This window comes from Micromys minutus (genome assembly GCF_963924665.1).
Source record: "Micromys minutus genome assembly, chromosome: 10".
Taxonomy (NCBI): Eukaryota; Metazoa; Chordata; class Mammalia; order Rodentia; family Muridae; genus Micromys; species Micromys minutus.
This window is the reverse complement of record NC_137979.1, coordinates 34,061,255-34,071,406: the sequence shown is the minus strand read 5'-3', so window position 1 is coordinate 34,071,406 and position 10,152 is coordinate 34,061,255. Positions and strand designations below refer to the sequence as shown.

The following is a 10,152-nucleotide window of genomic DNA, read 5'->3' as shown; positions in this document are numbered from 1 at the left end:
GCCTTGTTTTGCACTACAAGGTGCAAGCCCTGCTGTGATTAGGAGTAAGGTGGCAGAAATAAAGCCCGGAAACTTGTCACCCACCACTACTTACCCTCTCAGAAAGTTTGCTTCCAGGCATGGCTGACATTGCTAGAGTTTCAGATTCTGGCTGGAGTTGGAGAGCACTCTTCTAGATGACAGTGACATAGGACATCTTATCAGAGTCCTTGACTTTCCTCCACCCCTAGGCACAACATAACCCCACCCAGAGAGATAATCAGGTTGTTACCGCAATGGTTCTCCTTGCTTAAAACCCAGAGTATTTGAAGCAGTACTGAAGATATGTTCAAAGATTGCCTGAGCTAGAAGGATATGGGGCCTGGTTCTTACCACCATAAAGGTATAAAGAGACTGTGTGAACTGTCTGGGTTTAATGACATATGTGACCCACATAAAGAATCATTTAAGACTGACTGACCTTTGTATTGTGTATACTGATGCTAAACTGAGTTTCCAGTCTCAGAGTGGGAAGTGGGTGTGTAGGGGCACCTACCATGTAACTCAAGTCAATTCAGGAAGTCTTCAAAGGTCTCCCTGGGAAATTTGTATACTTTTTCTCCGTTAGTTGGTGATGACCACAGAATAGATTTCTTTGTGGATTCATATTGCCAACCACAAGGATATATGCTATCAGAACTTAACATATTGGCATTAGTAGGTTTTCCATGATTAGGATTAGATAACTGAGAGAAACAGTTTAAAGGAAGGATTATTTATTATTATTAAATTTTTTGTGCACTATTTTAGGGGGTTTAAGGCAATGCTTGTCTGGATCTCCCGCTTTGCTCTGTAGTAAAGCAGAATTATCACAACAACAGGAGTGTTGAGGCTTCTCACCTAGAACAACCAGGAAGCAGCAAGAAACAAGTCAGGCCCAGGATAAAATACCCCAGTGACCTACCTCCTCCAGCAAGGCCTCTCCTTCCTAAATAGTGCCATTGGCTATGGACCAGGCAGGCATGTCATATTCAAACCATAACAACCTTTAACCAAATAACTCAAGTAGTGTGGAGACTTTTACATTAATGGTTTATTAAAAGAAACACCTCCTTGTCCCTCCCCACTGTGCTCCTTGGAATCTCCATGCTTGGCCTCCATTTTCAACTGTTTTCTTGGTCACAGAGCTCCAACAGGCACGTGTTTTTTCCAGGTAGAAGCTATAGGAAGAAATAAACAGCAATCAGAGAAGATGATCTTTAAGAAAATTCTTTGTTGGAGAAATTAGATATAAAAACTATACATGAGACCTGCTGCTTTGGGTGCCTGGCTACCCAAAATTCAATGAGAAACATCAGTTCTCGATTTTGGAAATCCATAGCACCACCAAAAAGCCAGAAAGCACTATAGGCGGGCTGGACAAGTACATGTTCTGAACGTGAGCACTGGTGCTGGGGGCTAGCCGTGGCAGGCTCTTTTATCTTGTTCGTTCTCTGTGAAGCAGCCGAGGGGGCAGAGCATTGGCTAAGGGTAAGACCTTTGTCTTCAGAGATATGGGTGTGATCTTTGCTTCTCCGGGATGGAGCCGGAAGAGCCCACACCGCTTTGGCGGCTGCAGAAGCTTCCTCCGGAGCAGGGCGCTGGGCTTCTTCACAAAACCATTGAAGGCGTCTGCGGCCGAGCTTACCCTGCCCACCAGGTTTACCGCAGCGTCTGGAATTCAACGGAATGGAAGCATGTTCTAGAAGATGTTACCACGTTTTTCAAAGCCGTAGTTGTCAAAAATTTGTCTGAGGAAGAGACACCGCGGCAACTGAACCAACTGAATTTGAAAGACCCCTCGTCCGCCTTAGCTGCAGTAACGCCATTTTGTGGAAGGCTTAAATAGAACAGAGATAGAAAAATACTAAACTGAGAGTCAGACAAGAAATAGCACAGTCCTTGCCAAACAAGATATCTGTGGTTGACCACCTGGACCGGGGTAAAGACACAATATTTTGCCATACATGCTGAGGCAAGGACGAAAAACAACACCCTGTCCCAGAGGAGGGGGTCAAGGCCGCCCTTTCCGAAAACTTGGGGCTTGTCCCCAGTTCACCCTGGCCACATTTAAACTAACCAATTAGAACCCTGTTGCTATGCTTCTGCTTCTGTACCTTGCTTCTGCCCCCCAAGCCCTATAAAAAGGGGACTGCCCCTTTGTCCGGCGCGCAAGTCCTCCGAGAGACTGTGTGCCCACAGGTACCTGTGTAAATAAACCTCTTGCTGTTTGCATCCGAACTGCGTGGTCTCGCTGCTCCTTGGGAGGGGTCTCCTCAGGCAGAAGATACCCTCGGGGGGTCTTTCAAATTCCTGCCATCAAGAAGCTGTTTTGAAATGTTTGAAGAGTAGGAAAAATGAGATCAAGCAGGCCTTGCTAGGAGAGATAGTTGATATTTCTTGTGCGCAGCTGCAAGATTTTGATTGGCAGTTAAAGCTTGGACTTTCTAGTGACAAGATAGCCACCTTGCAGATGCCCCTTTTAAACCTTCATCTGGACGTGAAGGAAAATGGTGAGGTGAAGCCATACTCTGTTGAAATGAGTAAAGAGGAGTTACAGAATCTGATCAGCTCCTTGGAGGCAGCTAATAGGTGGTCCTGCAGTTTCGGTGGCAGAGTGAACGCTCCGATCAGAAGGTGGATGCTCCGTGCTGAGCCGTGCTGAGATTACAAGGATGAAAATCTGTCAGAAACCCCACGCAACAGGAAATTGTGTGGCTGCTGGAAGTGCATAGGACGGAACGCTGAAGTTGCAGCCTGTGTTCTCACAGTGACTGCTTTGTCTCATTTATCGAATATCTGAGAAAACTTTATAACGTTTTATCAGAAGGTAAAAGTAAGTTCTGAAGTGATGTAAACACACAGCACAGCACACTGGACTGTTCCTAAATGTGAATAGCAAGGCATGTATTGTCAGTATAGAATTTGCGATATTTGAAAATAACATGTTAGAGCATATCCAGGCTACACATGGAACTTAGGAGTTTCCATGTCTCTCTCATGGTTCAAAGAAAAGATTTTTAAGTCATAAATTTTCAGAGAAAAGTCCGTTATCAGACACGAACAAGAAAACATTAAAAATTTGCGTGCATAATTTGGGAATAATTTGAATAACATAAAATTCTAAGGATTTTATAAATTAAAGCATAAACTACAGAAAGTGAGGATAACATTGTTATTTTTCACACCCACACTTCCTTGGGAGACCATGCTCTGAGAAAATGAGACAGCTGTCACGGATGGTGTGGTTACAGATTGTTACTCACCTACAAGAGTGGTTTGTAAGGTTCAAATATGGAATTTGAGTTTTTTGATAGTGACAGAGTAATTGTAATACAAACCACCTTTCACCTCAGCAAACTAAAAATTAGCATCCTGAACAAATAAAGGTGTCTGGTTGTACACTTATCTAAGTCTAAGCTACTATGCTACTGTAGCTGACTCTGAGAAACTGCAGTCTCTAGCACTTAGCACCTCATCCTAAAACAGCAGGAGACTAAGTAAAGGAGTAATTGCTAGAGCCTTTCCCCTTTTGCTTGTCAGGCTAGGGGGAAGGTAGAAGCAATAAACTTCTACTGAATCAGAACAGGAGAAGAGAATCATTCTCACAGAAGGAAACACTTTTACATAAGCAAATATGCATAAACTCACATAAATTCACATACAGATCATGCATGCATGTTTATACATTTCCATTCTAACCAGTTGGGTCCAGCTTACATAAATTCTCATAATTTTACACACACACACACACACACACACACACACACACACACACACACACATCCATACTTACATATGCATTTGGAGAAAAAGACCAAGCACCAGTGCAGAAAGCACTCATTCATTCTGGTTGAAAAATGAGCTCCAATCTTTATTACATAAAGAAAGAAAAAAGCTTCTATCTTTTTAATGCTAAATGAATTAAACCCAAGCTTTTAGGAAGAAAACTTTGCTTCTTTTCTAAAATTAAAAAAAATATATATTTATTTTAGGTATAGGAATACACTGTAGCTGTCTTCAGACACACCAGAAGAGGGCATCAGATCCCATTACAGATGGTTGTGAGCCACCATGTGGTTGCTGAGAATTGAACTCAGGACCTTTGGAAGAGCAGTCAGTGCTCTTAACCTCTGAGCCATCTCTTTAGCCCAGCTTTGTTCCTTTTAATAAGACTAAGCCTGCCTTGTTATTAAAAAAAGACCTGTTTTGTCCAATGGTAGGAAAGCCTGCCTGCTCCCTCTGCTCTCTGCAGCTTCCTTTTTCCTTTTTCCCTCTGTATGCTGCACATTGCTTTCTTAGTTTTTATGTTACCTGTAGTTTCTAGGTTATTCTACTCTGCATTCTCCTTCTAATCTTCTAATCTCTCTCCTCCTGCTCTGATGTCACAATAATGCTTTTACTCTCAATCCCTTTCCTCCCAATGCTATGCCTGTACTTCTACGTTCTTGAGTTCAGTTCTGTCTAAAAAATTCTCCTCAGCTCAGTTCTGTGTCTCCTTTTTTTTTTGTCCTCAGTACTTATATATCTTTCAGAACACATGATCACATGGTAAAAAGTTTATCACAAGTTTACACAAATTCAAATAATAAATCGAAATAGAAGTTTACAACAGAGAATGTTTACATGCATAACCATTAGGACTAATTATACCACTAAACATACATCACCTGTCACAACTCTGCAGATTCAGTGAGAGTTAAAAAGTAAGTTATTAGTGATGTTTTGTATAATAAATCCAGTTAATATTTTATCTTCTGTCCTAGCACCTATAATAAATCATTAGTTCCCCTCTTATGACCTTTGATTAATTGTTTTACAATCTGTTGTAATGTGCTTTGAGAAGTAGAAAGTCTGCTTACTATCTAGAAGCAATTAACTGATGACATGTGGGAGACTGACAGAGTTCTCACTGCAGGTCTATCAGAAAAGGGTCTAATAGTAGTCCCACTGTAAACGAGCTTAATAAATACTGATATAATTTTAGGAATTCTAATAAGATCAGCATTAAGAATGAGGAAGTCATTTGTCTATATAGCATCACTACCAGGCGGTACCTTCATAGATCTGCTCAAAATGGTGGGCTAATACCTAGTGATTGTCATATATGCTTAATAATAACTGAAAAGCATATTAATAACAGGGATTTTTCCTAAAATGATTTCATCCTGTGCTTAGCCTATGGGAGGAAATTTGTCCACAGATTCTTATATTTGAGGCAGACCATCTCAGGAAGATCACCTGCTAGTTATTAACTTGTCCTATAATAGCTCCAGACACTTTGGTTTTTGTTTTTAATTTAAAATGTGGTATTTTCTGTGTGTGTGTGTGTGTGTGTGTGTGTGCTCGTGCAGTCATGTACATACCATGGCACACATTGTAGAGGACAGAGGACAGCTTTTGAAAGCCAGTTTTCTCTTTCCACCATGTGGGTCTTAGGGATCAAGCTCAGATCACCAGTCTTGACAGGAGGAACCTTTACCCACTGATCAATCTCATTGGCTCTGGTAGATTGTCCTGAAACTGTTGTCCTGAAGCTGTTTGTATTTTAATGTTAATTTCACTTCCCCAAGAAGAGCTGTCTAGTGTTGAACTCAAGAGGTGACTTCAGCTGAACCTTCCTATTTTAATTAGTAAAATAAAGGAAAGCCAGTGACTGGGCGGGGTGAGGGAGAGAGGAGAGGGCTGAGGAGGAGAGAGGATGGAGGGTGGAGGTCGTGGCAACCTGGAGATTCACAAAGACCAGCTTGACCCAGGTGAGATTGATTGGTGTTAAAAGCTATGAACATTAAAGATTTTATAGGTCTAATATCTCATATGAAGGGCAGTTTGTATCTTTGTCTATTTGATGCAATCTTGTTGTGTAGAGGGTTTGTGGATTGAGAGTTGAATATATAAACCCGTATGAAAAGCTATCAGGCTGTAGAGTTGTGTTTGTGTTGATTTTTAGGGTAAAGGAACACCCCGGATGGAAGTGGAAGAAGGGAGTTGTGCGGACAGAGTTGGGCTATGGTGGCAGCACAGACCTGGTGGTCAGAGGTGCTCGAGGCTCCATATCAGGGTCGGGCCTGAGGAGTGAGACATCAGGGATGATAGAGAGATATACCTTTTTATTTTTTAATATTTACTACAACATGGCTCTCAAACAGTTTGGTGTTTAGAGTACATGCTAAGTCTGCTAATACAATCTAATCATATTAATACAACTTAATCATGGTAGCTTTTTATCCTTTCTTAAAAATTAATTGGTACTGAAAGTTAAATAGGGGAACATACAATAATATGAATCTCATCAAATATTTCTACAGAAAAAGGATCTGCTTAGGTCAATATGGCAATGTACATTGAAGGACTAACCTGAGCATCTTCTTTGGTCATTGACATTTCATGTTATATCCCAAAGGAATTAGTAAGGGTGTGTGAATTTTAATATTCAACACACAGACAGCAGTGTTAATATTAAAAAATAACTATTTTAGGCATCCATTTATAGTGATTGCTGGTAGAAAAGCATATACAGTGGACTACAGAGAAAGCAAAGATGTTAGGTTGGAGCTGAAGATACTGAGATTAAAATTGTCTACTAAGTATTCAAATGAAATAGCTAAGAAATAAAATTATACACACACACACACACACACACACACACACACACACACACATGTTAAATATGCACCACAGTCGTAAACAGACATCACTTGGGGTGATTTTTATCTTTTTGCTCAAATATGGTTTTATCTTTCTCCTGGGTAGACTAGATTGGAGAATTATTCTAAAGGTTTGGAAAACACCATCCTGTGGTAGGTGCTTCTTCATGGAGTAAAAAAAGGAGCTATAGGGAGACACATAGATTCCATTCTACCAACTTCTAGAAAGTCCCATGGAAGTCAACCTGCCTGGTCTGGGCAAGATTCAGAGGAACAGTAAGGGCCAGATGTTTGTTGTTGTTGTTGTTTTTACCTGTTCTTAGTATGTAGCACAGATGTCACGGCATCCAATACTGACACATCGTTCTCCTAGCCCACAGTCCCAGTCACCGCTGCAGAATTTAGCACAGGTGCCTAAGTCAGAAAAGATGAGCTGAAAGCAGGCATGGAATAAACCTATAATCCCAGGACTTGTAGGCTGAGGCAGGCAGATCAGCAGCTAAAGTCCAGCCTGGATTATTCAATGAGTTTATCCTCTCACAGACAGACAAATAGACTAGTGAAAACCACTGTGCTTTAGATTCAGGTGCTGGGGATGACAGTCCTTGATTAAGGAGTACATTTTACCAGTTCCTTTAACTTAATTCAGAGTACCATTTGTAAAGTGTTACTGTCTATTTCTGTTAAAACAAGGCACACACATAATCTCATTAAACCAAACCTACTTTAGAGACACAGATAGAGAAATTGCATCTGTGGAAAGGAAGGAAGAGGTTGCTTAAATGAAATCACTTCCCCCCACATCACAGTACATGGAGCAGAGAAGGGAATATTCAGACTTGCTGATTACCTTACAATCACTCCATGAAGTCTGTCTCCCTAGCTCTGCTTTATAGCATGATTCCTAAGTGTTTCTGGTGCTGTTGATGGTTTGAGGTGAGAAAACTGAGACCCATTGTCCCTCCCTATTCATAGTAGTTTGATCAATCATTAAATATTTATGATCTTTTGGTATATATATATATATATATATATATATATATATATATATATATATATATATATATATATATATATATACACACACATATATATGTATACATATATATATATATATATGTATATATATAGCATTTAGGAAGGACAGTGACATTAAAAAGGGCCTCCTAAAGCCTTTCAATGCAAGTAAGACTTATGTCTAAGGTACTGGAAACAAAGCAGCGTTTCACAAGTGTCCTGCAAGGTGCATCCAGAGGACTTAAGGGGCTCAGAGGAGATGAGACATTATTTCTTGTTCATCAGAAAAGTAGACCTTGGAGTGCAGGGGTATTCTCAAGAAAGAGTAGTGGTAGAGTGTGTGAGGAAAGATGCAAAAAGTCACAAGGGGAAATGTAGGGTAGGGCTCTGGGGAGGTCAGTATGTTACCTGAGACACAGGACCTACAGAGGCACCCCGCCCCAGGACCTGAGATTGACTCTTTAAGTCCTGCCCCTTAGACACACTACCTGCCACTCTCAGTTCCCTGAAATACAAGAGGCCAGGAGGATTGGCAAGCAGAGATCTGGGCAAGTTTGGGAGCAGGAGAAGTAAACATTGCAGAGGGCAAGCAGGTCACCAGGACCTGTGGATTTGGAAATTGAGAGGTCACTTGGCAGGATTATTTGCTGCAAAAACATAGACAGAACCAGCATTCAATTAGTAAGCACATCAAGGAGGGAAGAGGGGCAGAGAGAGTTTCTGGGAAGCTATTGCAATGGCAAGGTGTGGAGTAATCAGGGATGGACACTGTGAGGCAATAGGAGGGCAAAGGACAGAAGAGATGCAAACTGTTTCAAAAACAGGCAGTTGATGGAGTGAGCATGGGAGGCTTAAGCTCTAAAGACATTTCGGAGCAAGCCATTCAGTCCAAGATAATCCATGAAAGAAGCAAGTTGCAGTGTGGCGTCTGTAGGGTAGAGGTGGGCAGACAGCATCAGGGCTGCAAAGATGAGACTTTACAGGGAAGAGTCAAGAGTCTCATCCAGAGGCCCTGAGAAGAATATGTCAGGAGTTTAATGAGGCTGTGGTCATTAAGGGAAGAATAGGAAGAGGATTATGAGTAGTTCTTTGAGGCCAAATGAGGTAAAGTGGATTGTGTTTGTAATCCCAGCATAGCAGGATAAAGCAGGAAAATTGCCGTTAGTTTGAGGTCAGTCTGGGCTACACAGTAAGTTCCTGGCCAGCTTGAGCTGCAGTATGAGACTGTCTCAGAACAAGCAAGCAAACAAGCAACAGTAAAAACCCATGGCAACAAACCCTTTCTGAGTATATGGTTGGTAACGGAGACTGAGATTGACCTATGTTTAACATAATTACAACAATCTTTGCTGTAGATAGGACAAGGTAAATGCTGGTAGAGAAGGAGAAACCTGGGAGATGGAGAATGGCTGAGGGGAGAGTCCAGTTAGGGGACCCAGCAAATGGAGAGAGAAAGCAGAAGAGGGATTTCATTCTGGGGAACCAAGAGTTGACCATCAAGGAGGATTTTAGGGAGAACTCTTTCTTTCCTCCATTTTCTCCCCACTTCCTGCCCACACTGGTTCTGGCTGTCTTCTGACCCCTATACTCGAGGAAGAATAATGCAACCATTTGCCCAGACATACCTAAAAGCTGCAGAGGTCTAACTGCAGCCTGCAGCTCCTGTACCTCTAGGCTGAGGGTGACGAGGAACACCAAGAGAAAGAAGGCTCCTAGCTTCATTCTGCTGCTGAAGGATTTTAGCCAATATGCAGCAGGGCTAAGAGCTGCTAGAATTGAAACTTTTTCACCCACTGAGCTAGACAGCAAGGTTAGGAGCAGGCCTGCATACCACTGAAGCCAAAGCCACGCCCAGAAACCAGCATTGCCAGCAACACAGGCTATGACTGTCCTGGGTAGTGCCATGTTACTCAAGCTGGACTCTGCGCCAAAGAACACCCTCCTCTGTCCCACAGGTAGTCCTCCTCAGTCCCACAGGTAGTCCTCCTTTGTCACGAAGGTAGTTCTTCTCTGTCCCACAGGTAGTCCTCCTCTGTCCTACAGGTAGTCCTTCTGAAGCTGGGAAGCTGGGGTGGGTGAGGGGCTATCATTCATTTTTGATGAAGTATTGGAGATCTACTCCAGGCCAGGAAGGAGCTGCGATAAGGAATGTGTCCTCAGGGAATTACAGTCCAGGAGCTGGGTGTCAGCATGGACACCATCTGCTTTTTTACTTCTCCCTTCCTGCTCTAGGACAATCGTTCCTGTAACTGAGGACTAGGAGAGGCAGTGGGAGGGCTAGTGGGGTGGGGCCACCTGTGGAGACAGTAAGCTAGTGTCATTGTTTTCCTCCTCTGTTTGGGGAACCTGCAGTCAATATCCACATTAAACCTACCAGGATGCCTCTTAGGCTGCATCACTACTGTGGGACTTGGGGAATGGGGTGAGAGTGACAACCAGCCTAGGTGTGAACTTTCATTTCCTCCTCCTT

The 10,152-nt window shown here is 42.3% G+C and overlaps 2 protein-coding genes across 3 annotated transcripts; one reads left to right on the top strand and one right to left on the bottom strand.

Moving 5' to 3' along the window:
- Positions 1–1,098: 1,098 nt before the first annotated feature.
- Positions 1,099–9,404, bottom strand: LOC308426389 (protein Wfdc21-like; the record flags this gene model as incomplete). 2 transcript variants are annotated; one of them, XM_080924122.1, is made up of 3 exons in its annotated part: positions 1,099–1,199; positions 6,979–7,079; positions 9,308–9,404. In XM_080924122.1, 2 exons carry the CDS (start codon positions 9,402–9,404, stop codon positions 6,985–6,987), a joined length of 192 nt encoding a protein of 63 aa, XP_080780248.1. In that variant the 3' UTR covers positions 1,099–1,199; positions 6,979–6,984. The 2 variants fall into 2 exon arrangements, with proteins under 2 accessions (XP_080780248.1, XP_080780249.1); XM_080924123.1 differs by lacking the exon at positions 1,099–1,199 and adding an exon at positions 2,580–2,679.
- On the top strand, positions 1,176–6,179 carry LOC308425199 (COMM domain-containing protein 8-like; the record flags this gene model as incomplete). Its single annotated transcript, XM_080922425.1, has 3 exons — positions 1,176–1,804; positions 2,327–2,655; positions 5,969–6,179. The coding sequence occupies exons 1-3, from the start codon at positions 1,559–1,561 to the stop codon at positions 6,177–6,179; spliced, it is 786 nt and encodes a 261-aa protein (XP_080778551.1). The 5' UTR covers positions 1,176–1,558.
- Positions 9,405–10,152: the final 748 nt, after the last annotated feature.